The 18,732-nt window shown below is 39.5% G+C and overlaps 2 protein-coding genes across 3 annotated transcripts in view; one reads left to right on the plus strand and one right to left on the minus strand.

The window, feature by feature from the left end:
• The window catches only part of LOC136858202 (G-protein coupled receptor Mth2), an 81,397-nt gene extending 74,083 nt beyond the window's left edge, over positions 1-7,314 (minus strand). The window contains exon 1 of the mRNA XM_067137583.2: positions 7,182-7,314. Within this exon, the coding sequence (XP_066993684.2) occupies positions 7,182-7,206 (25 nt within the window). The 5' untranslated portion in view covers positions 7,207-7,314. The remainder of the gene's footprint in view (positions 1-7,181) is intronic.
• Positions 1-18,732, plus strand: part of LOC136858203 (RNA helicase aquarius) — a 686,829-nt gene that overhangs the window by 413,538 nt on the left and 254,559 nt on the right. The window lies entirely within an intron of this gene.

Below are 18,732 nucleotides of genomic sequence, written 5' to 3' on the forward strand. Positions count from 1 at the left end.
GTAACTGGAAGATGTGCGTGCTTCTCTCTTGTCACTTCGTACTTTCATTTCTTACATGTATTTCCAAAACAGTCCTTAAAAAGAAATGTTGGAGATTAAAGTTGTTGCTGATAAGCTAATAACATACCTTAAAACATACCCCGTTGTATCTATTTCTCGTACATTCTCATGTCGTAAAGTCAGACGAAACCAATTTATTTACGACCATCAGGGCTATATGATGTAAATATTTTGACTTTATTCCTCATTTTGTTTTTGTTGGGCATTTTGTATCGTCTACTGTATGTTCGCTTGCAATGCTTTGAAGAGAGTAAAAGTCTGGATTCTGAACCTGAATTGTTAGTACTGTTGACAGACAACGCTGAGGGAAGACCGAGCTCGATAGCTGCAGTCGCTTAAGTGCGGCCAGTATCCAGTATTCGGGAGATAGTAGGTTCGAACCCCACTGTCGGCAGCCCTGAAAGTGGTTTTCCGTGGTTTCCCATTTTCACACCAGGCAAATGCTGGGGCTGTACCTTGATTAAGGCCACAGCCGCTTCCTTCCCACTCCTAGCCCTTTCCTGTCCCATCGTCGCCATAAGACGTATCTATGTCGGTGCGACGTAAAGCAACTAGCAAACGCTGAGGGAAGAGGGATGTGTGTGTGTGTGTGTGAATAGATCTATTAATCATTGGAGGAGGAAGGAGAAGTAGTAGATATCGGATACTATAAGAATAAAGGTTTCGATTGAGTATAATGAAGTGTCGTTTAAGGCGGGAAAGTACTAGACCTAGTACGTCCCACTAATTATTTTTACTTTTTTCGGACATGCCAAGGTGCTGGAATTTTGTTCCGAAGGAGTTCTTTTACTAATTGGTAAATCTATCGACATGATGCTGATGTATTTGAATTTCAGCACCTTCAGATACAGCCGGATGGATCCGGGGTCGAACCTGCAAACTTCGGCTTAGAAAGCCAGCGTTGTATTGTGTGTTTAAGTAATGATTGCATTCGGCTATACCATGAACTACTGTACTACTTGTTAATGCCCGGTGTTCTGCCATCCGGCTCTGTCGCCAGGTACAGTATCGCGCTAAATCTATGACTCGTCAGTCAGTTTAGTGATAAGATTATACTGGTTTCCTTCGCTCGCACGTTCCGTGGATTTATTTATATTTATTGTACTAGCTATTGTGCTCGTCGTTGAATGGGATGTCACTTAGCATGTGCATGATTGCATTTTTGTCGACCACTCAGATGTTCCTGAGATTCTGAGGCATATAAAGTGAGTAAAATAACTCTCCGTACACTAGCCTCCGATGATTTCGAATGTATACGGTATTGCGCAAATACGTATTACATGGATTCGCAGTTGTTTAATAATAAGTTACTTGCATATGAAATTTATCTTCACATATAACGGCGAGGTTATCTTACTGCATGTTGAGATAAACATGGGACTACTTCCCAGAGCACTGTTTGACCGTCAAAAACAGTCTCCGTACATAGCGCGTGTTCCTATAATCCTGCTCATTACTCGTTTGCAATCCAGATAGCAGTCAGTACGGAGATTCAGTTGTCTGTGTGCAGAGCAGCACAGTGCATAAGGTTCGTCACGATGGAAATACCACTTCCTATAGTGCAGTTACGAACCGAGGGGCAGTGTATGGAAAATAGGCGAAACTGTTTAGAAACCAGCGTCTTCTGTGCAGTATGTGCTAGAAAAATGCCGTCAGACAAAATCTGTGGAAAACAGGTGTCGTTCGGGACGACCAGTGAAACTAGAAACAAGCCACAAACGCAGCGTTTTGAGCTGTATAAGGCAAAATCCGAAGATGAGTGCCCTACATTTGGCAACCATTCTTAAAAGGGATTACGGAATAAACGTAGTAGCACAAACCATTCGTAATATAATTAAGGAGGCTAGTTGTAATGGTAGGGTTTCTCGTAAAAAGCCCTATGTCAATAAGGTCAACAGACGTAAGCGATTAGCCTTCGCAAAAGAGCATATCAACAAAATACAGACCTTCTGGGATTCAGTGAAATTTAGTGAGGAAAGCATCTTTAGGATATTCGGCTCGGGTGGCAGAGGTATGGTGTAACGGAGGTCAAATCAACAATTGCAGAGCCAAAATCTTACACCAAGAGTGGTGTTTATGTCTGGGGTTGCATGAGTGGTACTGGCGTGGGAAACCTGGTGTTTATGGAAGGAAACATGGACTTGCGGCAGTATGTGGACATACTGAAACAGAATATTCACGCGGAGTGCCGAAAAACTCAATTTGAGAGTCATTTATCTTTTAGCAGGATAATGACTGTGAGCACACAGCGTTGAACGTGAACCTGTGGTTGCTTTACAACAACAGAAGACATCATCATACACCCCCCAGAATCACCCGACATGAGCCCCATAGAACATTTATGGGGGAAACTAAAAAGGAGATTAACGGCACATGAAATCAGGAAGAAGGAACAATTAAAGTTGGCATTGCTAGAAGAATGGAATAAAATATTACCTGAAACAACTCGAAAACAAGTCACAGCTATGCACAAGAGAATGAGGGACATCATCAAGGCTGAAGGAGGCCCGACAGATCACTAAAACCATGAATAATGTGAACTGAAGCGAAGCTCAGTGACGCAAAATTCAGTGTACAGAGACTTATTTTGACTTATAATCTGTAATATATGTTTTGTTATTTTATTTCGTTCATAATATGCGTTATATTTCAAGATATCATAAGTAATTTCAGTGGACGAATTATTGAAGTTTTAAAGATACACCATGTGTTGTTTTCTGATGTGGTTTATATACAGGAAATTCTGTGAAAGTATATTAAGGGGCAATGTACGGAAACTTTTTTTTAAACTACCTGTAGGTGAACATGCGGCTCTCACCGGCTTGTCGTGACGTACTCTACTCTTTTTCTGGCTCTCCCTCTGACCATTCGCAGTTGCATATATTTTATATTATTTTGAATAAGTAATATCGTCCGAACCACTCAGCCCGGCAACGCTAGACTTCCTAGGCTTCGCAAAACTAGTACCGTCAGAGTGGGATAGAGACCAAGTAAGGGTGGATAGGAGGAATGTAAGAGAGAACCGAGCATAAGTTTAGAAGCAGTGTCGAACTCGGTTGTGTACCCTGTGGTATACCTCAGCTGATGGAGTCTGGAGGGAAAATGATAGCAAAGAACATTCGCCGTGGAATAATGTCACATTGAGTATTTTAAAAATATAGACACTTTTCCCCTAGATAATGATGATATTGGTTTTACTGTAACCGTACAACAGGGTTACAGACTCCATTCTGTATTTATTATTATTATTATTATTATTATTATTATTATTATTATTATCATCATTATTATTATTATTATTATTATTATTAACCCGATTCATTAGATTTTATATATTCTGTTTCTCATCATTTAGACTGTAATAATTAGGTATCACGTATATTATTGTATTTAATCATAGGTTAAGTGATATTTATTTGTAATTATTCTGTATTGTAGTAAGTGAGATTTGTTGGTTTTATATTGTCATGCTGTGGCTTGTAACTTTGGCTAGATGAGCTGGCATAGTATTTTGCAATCGAGGCTATGTTTAACTGTGCAAGGAGTTTTCCCGGTGACGCATTCGGCATAGTCATTCTCGGACCGCTTGGGTACGCTTAGACGACACATGACTGATGACATCAGTGCGTGGACACGTGATTGCGACCAAGTGTCAGTATTCGCCAGCTACTGTATGTGGAAGTGGAAGGGATGAACAGTGAGTGGGGAGATGAGTCGTCATCGCGAGGTGATATAAGGTGATGCTTCGATGGGGAGAGGTACTCAGTTCATATCTATTCAGTTCATATTGTTCAGGTCATATCGTGCAGATCATATGTAACAGTAAGATGTATCAAATGGAAGAAGTGGTCTTAGTGTGATGGTCAGAGCTAAGAGTTGTGTTTGAAGAGGTAATCATCGAGGAAGTCTACAAGTGGTGCTTGTATCCGAGCAGAGACGGGTACTATGCTGATAAAGAAACATCATCTTCTTGTGAGGATGGACTTCACAAGATGTTTCAATAATATTTTCCAATTATTTAAAATATTTTGAGTGGACGTAATTACATTGGAGCTCCCTACACGCGTACATGGTATGTAGGCCAACTTCTTGTTATATAAGAAGATTACAACAGACGGCTCCCGACTTCAGCTCACAGGTTTTCCCAAGAATTTCAAGTTCAACAGCGGTGTATGCAGACAACAGGTAATTAAAGCATCAGACATGTTATGCATTCATAACATGAAGAAGAGAGTAATCAGCGGCGATATCACATCTCACTTCAAGTTCATGCCAATAGTTTTTTTTTTGTTTAGATTAAATTTTCCTTTTCTTTGTACCGCAAATCTCACGATATATTTCTTTTGTCAAAATTATAGACGTCAATGCTTGTTCATTGTGACGTAAATTTAGTCATAAACTCAGTTTTATTTTTAATTATAATAAGTGATTCCAGTTCCATGTACAATCCTCAATTGTGGAAATGCAATAGTAATTTCATATTTTCCCGATCCATATCCCTGTATATTGCCAAATATGTGAGTTTATCACCTCACGCCTTGAGATAATTGATATAAGAGGTATGCTCTACCGAATTTTGTTGTTTTTCTTAAAAAAGCAACTGGCGCTCAAACAAATGTTATGTATATTGTGTGAAGGAGATGTAAGTATAAGAGTAGTGGTAAGAGTAGCCACATTACGTCCCACTGACTACTGTTGCGGTTTTCGGAGATGCTGTGGTGTTGAAATTTTATTCCACAAGACTTCTTGCAGTTAAATCTCCGTCTCGAGGCTGACGTATTTGAGCACTTTCAAATATCTCCAGCCTGAGCAGGAATCGAACCCCCCAGTTGAGCTCTGAAAACCAGCGCCCATCTGTCTGAGCTACTCAACCGCGCTATCACTAGACGAGTTGTTTAAATACTTGTAAAGTCAGAGACACCAGGCCCGCAGTTGTTCGCTTCAATTTGGAAGATTGTATTTTTTGTTTGTTTGCTAGGGGCTTTACGTCGCACCGACACAGATAGGTCTTATGGCGACGATGGGGTAGGAAAGGCATAGGAGTTGGAAGGAAGCGGCCGTGGCCTTAATTAAGGTACAGCTCCAGCATTTGTCTGGTGTGAAAATGGGAAACCACGGGATTGTATTTAAGAAACGTGGAAATAAAATCGTAGAACATTAGAATATAGGATTCATCGAGCAAGTTAGCTACATGGTACTAGTTTAGAGTATATAGACCGGCTGAGTTGGCCGTGCGGTTAGGGACGCGCAGCTATGAGCGTGCATTCAGGAGATAGTGGGTTCGAATTCCGCTGTCGGCAGCCCTGAAAATGGTTTTCCGTGGTTTCCAATTCCCATACCAGGCAAATGTTAGGGCTGTACCTTAATCCAGGTCACGGCCGCTTCCTTTCTACTCCTAGCTCTTTCCTATCCCACTGTCGCCATAAGACCTATCTGTGTTGGTGCGACGTAAAACCAATTGCAAAAAAAAGTATATAGAATTCATTGAGTTGAATTGACTACATGGTACGGGCCGTGTAACTGTAAGTTTGCATTCCAGTGATGGCGAGTTTGGGTCCCCACTGTGTCAGCAATCATAAGAATGATGTTTCATGATTGTTGATTCCCACGTCGGCAAGTACCGAGAGTGTACCTTAATTATAATCGCGGCGGATAACTTCCTAGCTTACTGTTTATTTACCTGTGTTAGTGCGACTTAAAACAACTAGCAAATAAAATGTCTAGGGCTGCTCCAGCCTCCCAGGGCACACTCTTAAATATAACCGACTACTTGTTCTCCAGTTTAAACAAAGACTGTTGAATATTTATGAAGATCCATACCAAGAGAGCATTGTTATTAAGAGTAGTTCTTCTTCCTGGGATTTTCTCTAATTTATTGGGGTCGGCACTTCGGATGGATTCGGCCTAGCGTCACGACCGGATGCCCTTGCTGACGCCAACCCTATTTGGAGGGATGTATTCACTATTGCGTGTTTCTGTGGTGGTTAATAGTTTGGCATATTGTGTCTGTATATGAAGAGAAGTGTATTAAGAATGAACCATACACAGTTAACATTCCTGTCCCGGTCGGGAATCGAACCCGGGGTCATCTGAACGGAAGAGGACTGACATTATGTATAGTTGTTCAGTCATAATCATTTTTTGTTGAGGCAATTGAAGTCTAAATATTTTCTTATCCGTGTAATGAAACAGGACTTGCAGTTCAGTCTGATGTATATTAGTGGCTACTTGAATGCCGTTAATTAATAACACACGATGTGGCCGGGATTACCGACAAGCCTCTGATATAACTATAGGTACAAATTGCATTGATAACGTACATTTTCATCATCGGTCTAGTTACTGGAAGAGTGGAAGAAATGGGTAACAAACAATTCTAAAAGAGTTTTGTCTATGTTCAATTCCAACCCTTCGCTTAGTTCATCTGAACTGACTTGGTAACTAGTGATTCGTCCGTCGGATGTAGAATAAGACGTTTATGGTGTCAAATATTATGCATAGTAACTATTATTACACAGGCAATGAAGGCAAATTATTTACATTGGGGTAAAGGACCTGTTCTTGATTTATGAATCTTGAAAACGACCTCAATCCTTTATCTCCTGGGATACGTCGTTGACTATAATATCGGCTGATTCTAAAGGTTGCGCAGAAACTGAAGTAGTTCATAGAGAGGTCAAATTACAAATTACTGCTTTGCTCACCCTTTTGAATCACCCGGTCGTCTCCATAAGACCTATCTGTGTACGTGCGACGTAAAGCCAATAGCAAAAAAAGAAAAAAATCACCCAGTATACATGGATAATTTCATCCTGACCTTGAACTTTGTTTCTTTTCTGTTCTCTTTTCTGTCTCCATGAGGTACGTATTATTACCGTCTTCTAACTGCGCCGTTCCTTTGAGAAACAACGATGCATTTCTTACACTTCGGAGCAAAAAACGACTAAAAATGCATTGAGAATGATATGGATATTTCTTTGAAGAAAATAATGGAGGTAGTAATCAACCTGAATATACAGACACACTTTCGAAACACATAAACTCTGAAGAAGTTTTCCTTCTTTTGTGCAATGAAAGATGAGCTTTTACAGTGTTTAATGATGTAGAGAAACGGTACGTACCTGATACCATAGCTTTGCTCGCCATGGTTTATGGAACACCTCGAACGCTATTCACACACACACACTCTCTCCCTCCGCCTAACTCGGTGGAACTGACGAGCCTGTAGAAGAGTTGAGCAGGCTACCAACACTGATTGCAGCATACTGTAAGGAGGCGGGGCTCCGGCCTGATCGTGGACGTTGGTGGGGAACCCGTAGCTGTCAGATCGTACTTCGTGCGTGAGAAGTTAATTTAATTATCTGTGTAGATGTGGTGTCTGCACTGGCGTGCGCAGTTGTATTAGAGAAACCTTTACGCGACGGAACTGCATTGAACCAAAAGTGTTTTCCGTTGTGCACAGGTTTCCTTTGACAATGAGTATAACCGAGCGAGTTGGCTGAACAGTACGAACGTGTAGATGTAAGATTGCATTCGAGAGATGGAGCTTCGAACCCCACCATCGACAGCCCTGAGGATGTTTTTCCGTGCTTTCCCATTTTCACACTAGGCAAGTGTATCTTACGGGCATTTGGACGTGAAACATAATTTAAAAATTCATGTTTTAGTTTTTCACTTCTTTGAAGATTTTAAGCTTTCCTGAATACAAAAATATATAATATGTGTATGTTCTTGTAACAAACGTGTATTAAATGGCTATCTAAATATGGCGCCACACTCTCAGCTGTGATATTTTACCGAAATTTAATTTTTAGGCTTACTTGGGCAGGATCCATGAGTCAAGCTCGGTACACTACTTGCCTAAAATGACTTGGAGAAGAGTATATTTTTTCCCTGAAATGTAAATAATATGGCACCCATCATATCCAGATTTGTTTTACGGGAAAGATTTTAAATTTATTTTTAGCCCATTTTAATTTGGGATTGGGGGGGGGGTCGTCGACTACTTAGTCAGCAACATGATTTTCTTCTCACGAGTTAATTTTAAGCAATTAAATACGCTTTAGTGCTTGATAAAAATAGTTTCTAACCACAATATTTTTTTAAAAAATGTCGAAATGCTTAGTACTATGAACTGTATTATTACAATTGCTGCATTGTAATTTGCAATTATATTATAATTTGAGTAGGAAGAGGTACATTTCAGGTGCCTTAAAAAGTAATTCTAGCAGTCTGAAACTGTGTTTTAGGTGCCTAACATGTGCTGTAGGTTTTTTTATATAATTATTTACGTCGCACCGACACAAATAAGTCTCACGGCAACGATGGGACAGGGAAAGGGCTAGGAGTGGGAAGGAAGCGGCAGTGGCCTTAATTAAGGTTTTTCTTTGGCCATTGCCACAAACACACTTCTTCTTCACAATAAAAAACAACACGTTCTGAAGATAAAGCGTACGCGTACAACGGTTCACATCGAGGAGGTATAAGGGTTCGACGTTGATTGGTTCTCGGCACTGATCTCTATACCTGGATGGCTGGTAGCTTGGGTAGCAGTAAGCCGAATAGAAGATGACTGGCGCAGTAAGATGGCAGTGAGCGCACGGTGCAGTAGACCACGAGGAGCGCGCTTGCTTTGTTTATGCTTAGTTCAGTGACGCCAGGCCTCTTGATTGTAGTTCCACGAGTGTTCTGTGCTTTGTTATTGCAAAGTAAATAATAGTGTATTTTACGAATTTAGGTTCGTTGCCTTGTAGTATACTTGTGGATTACAAGATTCAATTTAAATATGTATGTGTTTATCTGAGTCCGCCTCTGTGGTGTAGTGGTTAGCGTGATTAGCTGCCACCCCTGAGGCCCGGGTTCGATTCCCGGCTCTGCCACGAAATTTTAAAAGTGGTATGAGGGCTGGAACGGGGTCCACTCAGCCTCGGGAGGTCAACTGAGTAGAGGTGGGTTCGATTCCCACCTCAGCCATCCTGGAAGTGGTTTTCCGTGGTTTCCCACTTCTCCTCCATACCTAACATAAGGCCACGGCCGCTTCCTTCCCTCTTCCTTGCCTATCCCTTCCAATCTTCCCATCCCTTCACAAGGCCCCTGTTCAGCATAGCAGGTGAGGCCGCCTGGGCGAGGTACTGGTCATTCTCCCCTGTTGTATCCCCGATCAAGAGTCTGAAGCTCCAGGACACTGCCCTTGAGGCGGTAGAGGTGGGATCCCTCGCTGTGTCCGAGGGAAAAAGCCGACAGATGATGATGTGTTTATCTGAAATATGAATGAAGAAACATTCTATGGGGTTCTACCGCAGTGTTCAGCTTATGGATGTACAAACAGAACCGATCAGTAGAAGGAGAAATATTTTCATCGGGGAGTTTTATACTGTACATAAGTAGTGTTTTGAGTTTTAGGTTTATTGTATCTTATTTCGCATATTCCGGGATTTTTGTAGGTTTCCTTTCTCGAGACCCGAACATCTAAGATCATCGATTAGGAGTATCAGGCGGGAGAATTGGGAGCCTTCTAAAACAGCTATTCTCTGCTCGGATCACTTAGAGGAAGACTGTTTTGATAGAAATGGACAAACTGTACACCTTAGAAGTGATGTACAACCAGCTGTTTTCAATTTTACTATACATTAACTGCAAGTAAAAATTTACTTATATATTTTTTTTATTTCTTGTAATTAAACTGACGGTTTCGATGAAATAATTGACGTGACCTTATAACAATCTTAGAAAATGAAGTCTGGGGAATTCTAGACCTTATTTACATCAGTAATAATTATGGGTGGGAGAAGGGAAAGTGTGGTGGGTGTTTGGGGCTATCCCATTATACAATTCGTGGTATTTGGGACTCTTAACTGGTGTTACATATATCTGATGATGACTATCAATATCGCTTTGCTAGCTGAATTTAATTAAAGAGGTCTGTAATAGTAAATTAAGCTGCAGGTAATGTGATATATTGACAAGTTTTGAATATTTGCTGGTTTTATAAATGTGTACATTTGCTTCACTGATATTTTAATTTGATAATATGCGCGTTATTTCATAGAAACAGGAATTCATTATCAAGCACCGATTATGGTATGTCGAATCTAGGCCTGTATAGTGAGCTACTTTTATAGGTACATCATTTTAAGAATGCATAATTTCGTGGCATAGATGTATACAATTTACAGCAATGTTTCCAGAAACTGGTTTTCACTTGTATTGTGTTACCGATCGCTAATTGCATGTATTCAGCACCTAAGTTAATATTTGTCGGCCGTTATTATACACTCATGTTTATTGCTATCCCGGAGATTTAGTGACCTCGGAATGACGTCCCAATGTCCTTATGCTTTGAGTGAACATGTCTCTATATTTTTAATTATACCAATGCGCCATTAATTGCGACTTAAAATTGACTATATTATCATTGCTTCCCCATAAGGAGAGCTCTAGGTTGGGTACGCCAACATGGCGAACCGCGCACTCAACTTGGCGTACTTTCTCCTGCAGCGGAGACCTGCCATCAGCGATCCATGTATAGAGATCAGTGGTTCTCGCATATGTCTTAGAAGGTTGAAGGGGTTGAAGGCTTCGAGGTCAAATTGTTCCTTGTTTCTCCTGACGGAAATTTCCCAGGAACTATTTCTGGTGACTTCCAAGAATTACCATTTTTGTTCGTGGGCTGAACAGATCTTGAGAAATGAGAAGATAATAGGTTCTTTCCAACACGCTGTTTGCTGTCAGTACATAGACGCATCCATATACCGCTCTATACGCATGCGCTGACTTCGTATCGGTTCCGGGATTGATACACGATTGGGTTGTGTTGGAATGGATTCTCGTTCATGAACTCCAAGGAGTAGGAGTAACGCAATTACTGTACTAACCTGGTGTAATGCCGATATTTTCCCATATTGCCCGTAATGTCTTTTATGATGCTCACTTCTTTCATATCGATTTGTAATATCTTGAGCAACTCCTCGGCTAATGCGGAAATGCTCGAAAAACCCATTTTCATTATACTGAGGAACAGTTTCTTCTGAAAAATACTTCGTATTTCAATTATATTTTGTTTCACCTGGTACCTTTTGTGCCTTCATAAACTATAGGCCTAACGTAATACAATACTTAAGTAACTAAAGAAAGATGTTTAATTACCGTCACCTAAATAATTTTCATTTCTTTTTCTTTTTGCAAAAAAAAGTACCTCCTCTTCATGGATGAAGAGTGTAAAAAAATCGTCGTCACTATCCATCCTAACCTCAGTAACCAAACAGCTGATTAATTTATTAATTGGAGAAGAGCGCGCAATGTGCATAAAAACAGCTGATTAAGGAATTACAAAGAAAGCAGCGTACAGCAGGAGGCAACGATACAGTGTTTCTGCGCATGTCACAGAAATGTACGGCTCAGTCAAGACCAACTACAATATATCAGACCAAGACCGACTACAATATATCAGACCGTAATATCAAAACCAAGATGGTGGACGTCGTGGGCGCAGTAGCTGCCGACTGATGAAGGTTAGGGTAGCACGCAATAACTTCATTTCGACAATAAACCAACTCACGATTTTCGGAGATGTCGGAATTTAGTGCCGCAGGAGTTGTTTTACCTGCCAGTAAATTTACCGACACGAGGCTGACGTATTTGAGCACCTTCAAATACTACCGGACTGAGTCGGAATCAAACCCGCCAAGTTGGGGTCAGAAGGCCAGAGCTTCAACCGTCTGAGCCACTCAGTCCGGCGTCACATTAAATTATTGTGCTGATACACTGAAAGAGCTACACAATATCTGGTTCAATCAGCCAGAAATTACGAAAAGATCACGTACATATTTTGCAAACGGTGGTAGGTAATCTAACATGATAAATGTAACATCATAGGGAAAATCACTGTTGCACCGATGAAAACGCTTCGCGAACAACTACTCATCACATGTGATCAACTAGAATCACACATATTGTGCTAGAATAGATGGACAACCCCACAGCAAAAGAGAACAACAAGCTGATTATTTCGAAACTTCACTTAGTCAAATAACGTTTTCTCTTAGATTACACTTCGCTGGATAGATGGGAATACATTATAAAACTGTTAAAATGATATTTATAACATCATTTGGAATGTTTACAAATAATTTAAGGTTCGAAATTCCTCAATTTATTCACTCCCATAAGAACTCTGAAACATAACGTGTTGCCTTAGTTTCGAAGTGGTGGACAATGTCTAATGTTCAGCACTCGATGAAAATGAAGTACACCCGAAATGATTACGCCAGCTCAATGAACAGCCCCGGTGATGTTAAGCCTTCCTTACTGGAAACTCTTAAATCGTATGTTGACATATGATATAGTAGCACTTCCAACCATGATGGTAACATAGAAATGAACTGTTCAAATACTAAAGATATAATAGGATTTTCGCCATTGAAGAACATGAGTAAAACAACTCTATTGACTCTAAACAATGATGTCTTTAACCTACATGGACGAGCTACAATTTGGTGTAGACTGCTTGATAGCAGATATCCACAGCATGAATCGGAAGGTATTGGTACAATAAAACCCCTGAGTTACAAACAAAGCTAATCCCTGCAAGTCCCCCCTGTGGGTGGGGGCGGTAGAATAACACCCACGGTATCCCCTGCCTGTTGTAAGAGGCGATTAAAAGGGGCCCCAGGGGCTCTGAACTTTGGAGCGTGGGTTGGCGACCACGGGTCCCTCAGCTGAGTCCTGGCATTGTTTCTACTTGTGCCAGGATCCTCACTTTCATCTATCCTATCCGACCTCCCTTGGTCAACACTTGTTCTTTTCAGGCCCCAACGGTATTACGTATGGATTTCTAGGGAGTCTTTCATTTTCATGCCCTTCGTGCCCCTTGTCTTCCTTCGGCCGATACCTTCATTTTTTGAAGTGTCGGACCCCTTCCATTCTTTCTCTGTGATTAGTGTTATATAGAGGATGGTTGCCTAGTTGTACTTCCTCTTAAAACAATAATCACCGCCACCACCATCCCTGCAAGTCACTATTTCTTCTGTGTAACAGTGTACAGATTGCTCCATCTGTCACACTATAAGTTTCATTATACACCAAGATCTAGCAAAATGTTCCCGCAGGCAAACACAGATTCTTTCAAAATACAATTGCATGTAAATCGCACGACACTTTGAAACACATAGACACCATATCAATTATCACTATCTAAATGATTTTTTTTTTTTTTTTTTTAGAAGAATACGAATAGATCCACCATTTAGAATTAGAAAAATAGTTTACCCTAATCTCAGACTTACTGTCAGATGACATATGCACACTACTGTTTTGTAGAAATATTCACGATGTAGGCCTATGTTCCTGATCCACTTCTCTCTTAATGTTTCATTCCTTAGCGAACTTAAGAATAGATGTATGAGAGGCATTGCCATAGTTCGATTTAAATCCGGTTCACAGCACGATCAAAAACAAACATATTCTCACATGACTGCGTATAATTACAGATCTTAGTGACCACTGACCCATATAAATACACTCACATACTTATATTCTACATAGAAACTAATACTTATCGTCAACTTACATGAAATTACTCCGAATGAATAAGAAAACAAAAACGAATAGGCTCACCATTATCGGTTGGAAAGAGATCTTCCCTAACCACAAATTTTGGTTACACACATAGCCTACGATAGTTTGGTCTTTGACTTCCAAATTTTCCCGGTGAATATTCCTTATCCATTTCTCCTGTAGAGATCTATCTTCAGGGAATTTAAAAGCTTCAGCAACGGTATAATTAGATCTACAACCACGAACGCAGCAGGAACGACCCATTTTGTGCTATGTTACAGCACGGCAATATAAACACTATTACACATTAAAAATACCATCAAATAAACTTCTAACAAAACACCATACTGATAAATCGTTATAGATTACTATTTTACCAAACATATACTTCAATAACTCGATCAAAATAACACACTTTAACAGAATGTAAACACAGATATGAACCAACCACATGTCTCAAAAGCTCGCCCACGAAGTCGCCATTTTTCTCCCAATCGATAGTAACATTAAGGTCTGATATATTGTAGTCGGTCTTGATCAGACCTTAATGCAGCTATCGATAATAGCAAAAATGGCGGCCCGATCGGTTTGTTCAAATGTAAACATGAGCATGTGGGAAGCATCTGTTTAGTTCTTTCTGTTGGTTTGGTTTGATTAGGAAACGTTAGTTTAGAGATGTTTTTATTGAAATTTGGTTTTAAAACTATTTTGATATATTAGGACGTGTCGATCGTATTGCATGCCTGGATGTAATTCATATTACAGCAGATGCACTCACATTCAGATCAAGTGTTCTTAATGCATCGTGACGATTTCGTAGTTACAAGTATTTTATTAGTGCATTAAAACATTCGAGGATAAATTTGTCAATAGAGTGGATGCGTTCCGCGTGCTTGATGAGCTGTTTTTTCCGGATAAGTCCAAAACTCTGTGTTGGTGCCAATCCATTTTAAAAGTGAGGTTATTAAAAGTGATAAAGCTGTTTATTTTATCTGTGAATGAAGATTATATTCGCCTTGTTAAATTAGAGGACAAGGTATCAACTGATATACTGTCACTTACAGTACGTTATTACGTTGCCAACGATTTGGGTGTTAAAGTGCTTTATACGAAAATGCACATGCTACCAGAGAACTTCAAATAGATTCTCCTATTGATTATCTGAAGTGAAATTGATATAGCAGTTTCGTGGATCATTGTCAGAATCATTGTTATGAGATAATTGAAATTCGCCAAAGGTTATGTTTCTAACAAATTTCTTGAACGAGGTAGGCTATTATACTTGAAAGTATATGGTAACAGAAAGGTCATTCAAATAAATGTATTTCTAAAACAAGTATTGATTTATAGGAAGAATTTACCAAGGGTGCTCCCTACTATATCTACACCAGTTCGATAAATTTCCAATTTCTTTGAAATCACTTAAGAAAATACTAAGTAGACAATTGATACGTAATCTGCCACTTGGATGACAGCTCTAAATTCAGATCATCGGTGATTAATTAATTAATTAATTGACTGAATTGAAACGCGTCAAATATTCCCCCAGGACTGTTATTTTATAATGCAATCCTGTATTACCTATTTTCTTTACCATAGTAGCTCGTAGAAAATATATATTTTTTAAATTATCCACATATTGCTTACCTAAATATAGGCTATTTCTAGTTAGTGTTGGTCTATTACCCAAAGCAAATTTTCTGTTCGTTATTATTGACAGCTTAGCAATTCAGTGCGATAATCCAAAGGTTATGTTTATGTATCACATGCGTGTTTTCATGGAACCGATGCGTCGGCTATGTTGTTTTTGTATTAAGGTCTGATATTATTGTAGATGGTATTGGCTCAGTACATGCTTTAGACTGCGGACTAGTTCCGACCGCCAGGGATCGATGCGAAGAGTTAGTTGGAACGCGTGACTGCAGTACACAGACGAATACATGAACACAATTTTGACTGTGTTGGGAAGGATTTTTCGTACTGTGCATGCGCAAGGAGAACATGTACTGGTACAGGGACTGTGTTGGAAAGAACCTAATACTGTCGAGCACATCAGTTACAATACTATATAATGCACTGGAAATCGGCTTCTTTAAAATATATTCGAAAGGCATCAAATAGGCAATCATACTCCAAATAGGCACAAACCCCTGAAATAGGCATTCATAGGCACAATAAAACCAATGAAATCTAGCTTAAAGAATCCTAAAATGGATTTATATCTCAAAAGCCTACGTTTCTGAACACATGGATAAAATAGGCAAATAGGCAAATTCCCGTCTCTACTTATGACAGTATCAATCCGTTGCTCTGCGTGATTCGATTACGTGCAATCCTCAAAGGCGAAAATTCTCCATATCTTGAAACTTCGATAACTCGAAATAAAATTCAGCTCCCGCGTTTATTCGAGATATCGACGTTCGACTGTATTATACTTTCTTGTCTATCTCCAACAAGCTTACAGAACAATATTCTATATCTGAATCCCAGACTGTTGCCTTCTCGTTCTTTGACCTGAACACCTGTTCTTGCTTGCTTGCTTGTCTGCAGTAACTTGAATACAATGAAGTTCCCGTGAAACAAGCCATATTTCTCTCGTTCGCCTGATGGTGGAATCATTCTCGTAATACATTTCGTGACATGAAATATCATCGCAAAGTGTTGGTTGCATTATTGCCTTTCTTTTAAAATGGCATAATACTCTCTCGAGCAAAAGAAAAAAATCGCTCGGAATCCAAACCGCACGTATCATAAATGCCGCCTCTTGCATTCTCCTACATATTTCCACGGGGCATTCATTTACTTCCCGGATTTCAAAATTATATCAGGGGGCATTCTTATCCGCACTGCCTGAATAATTAACCATAACTTCACGGGGCATTAAACTCTTCCCGGATGAAAATTCCACTCTACCTATTTTCTCATATAGTCTATTCCCAGTGGTTCGCTTTCTTCACATTCGACTCCATTGGCTCCTAACGTAACTAATCGACCTCAGATAGTTTCTCAAACGGCCTTACACGACCTGCGTTAATTTCGCGTATTACATTTAACGCCAGGGCTTATTTCAACTTCCTCGAACTTCTCACTATCCCAAAGAAAATACGGCACGACGCTAATCCCTACTAAAATTTTGACGAAACAAAAAGTTTAACTGATATTGACAAAAAGAAAAATTTTCCGAACACTCGAAATATGTTTATATTACTTTACCCACAAAATCTGAACATACAAATTCTCTTACAACACAACCACGTGTTATAGCCGATCTTCACCCGATACCTTCACGACTAATATTTACAACTCTTAACTAAAAATTTGAGATTTGGACGTCGGACCTCGTACACAGTATTTCTACCTATGACCACGCGAGCAATATCTTGCCTCACAAAGCACTCGATTTACGCAAATAAAAAGAAGATATTGGCCTGAAACTTCGACTATTTTTTATATGAAACATGACGACGCATGATACACTTAAGAAACACATTTCATATCGCTAACCTTGTTTGTTGAACGGTGGGCGCCATCAGGCGAGGCAGTTCTTCCTCTTAGTTAATATCGCACTAATTGTTTACCCTTGTATTTTAGAACTTTCTAATATATTTTCTTTCATTACAATACAAACAAATTATTTTCTTCTGTGACGCAATTGTATATTATGTCTATATCACTTTTTCTTATTTTATTTGGCACTTCGCAACATATATTTTATTTTACACTTCTTATGATTGACACGCGATGACTTAAAACCAGACAGATAAGTTAGCACTTTTAATATTCTTCTCTGTTACTTTAAAACAGATTGGGCTTTTAGCCTGCACCGAGGATTGATATCGCCCCTTTCACTAGCCCTCGAACTGGTGAACCGCCGGTTGTAGAATGAATGGCTGCTGCTTAGCCCTTTTGTATGGGCACCTGAGGAGTGACGAAACTTATTGAGTAACATTTGCCAACGTTGTCGTCCTGTGGGTCTCATTTATGTAATTAGTACCCATAATGATCAGAAAAATTCAAGGATTGCGATTAATTTTAATTTGCCTCTAAAAGGTCTAAAATGCTGCAGCGTGGGTCAGATAAATAATTTTCCCCTACTATGACGACATACATGTGTGGCTTATGGTCGGTCAGAATCTTCCTGCGGTTCTACACAATCTTCCCATCTTTTGCCAGAAGAGAATTGATAACATAATTCCTTTCAATTTACTGGGCCTTCCACTGTGCCAATGTAAGTTTTAATTTACATCTGGATAATCATTGTCTTTTGGAAATTAGCCACGGGTATTTTCGAATTCATCCGAAATTCTCCCCTAGGATCTTATAGATCTAGATTCATTTCCTGCCCAAAGAGATTGCAATCCACCCTCAAAGCTCTTGCCTCGTGGATACGAAAAGTTAAGAAGACACAGGGTGCTCCTCAAGTAATGATGCAAAAATGGATGCTCCTTTCCCAACAGCGTACCTCGCGGCTATAGTGGCTATTAAGTTTAAGGGTCCCTTTTGATGACTGTGAATGATGAGTTCAATACGAAATTCAAATGCTTTTTCACAAAGAAAAAATGCTTGTAAATCTAAAGTATACCTCTTTACTACCGACCTCTTTTTATTATATTTGACACTGCAAATTATCTGTTGTGAAATTTTGTCAGATAAAACCATTGTATAAGGATAAAAATCCATTTCCACGGATACGAAGTCAATGGGTGAATATTCAAATCTATCAACATTTGGTGATTCCTTTCCAGATAAGTACATTCTCCCCATTCAGTACACCATGTATAGTAATCAAAGTGTGAAATCTAGGATTTCTTTTCAATACATTTACTCTAACCCTATCCCCAGTCTGTCCTTTTAATTTTCGCTTTCCTTTCTTTAGTTACTGGAAATTCTGTACCGAAGGAAACTCCACTTTCTTCAATTTTGGTTATAAAAGAAGACAAAGGAAAAAATAGATCGGATTGAGACAATTTTTTCTTTAAACTATCCTGCAACAATTCCTGTTCAGCTGCGACACATATTGCACTGTTTGCTGTTTCATTCCCAGCAAAAGATACCGTAACTCTTCTGAATATTTAGCGTAATATGCAGCAGCCCTACATGATTCATCAACCATCCTGA

The sequence above is a fragment of the Anabrus simplex genome, chromosome 1, assembly GCF_040414725.1.
Source record: "Anabrus simplex isolate iqAnaSimp1 chromosome 1, ASM4041472v1, whole genome shotgun sequence".
Classification (NCBI taxonomy): Eukaryota; Metazoa; Arthropoda; class Insecta; order Orthoptera; family Tettigoniidae; genus Anabrus; species Anabrus simplex.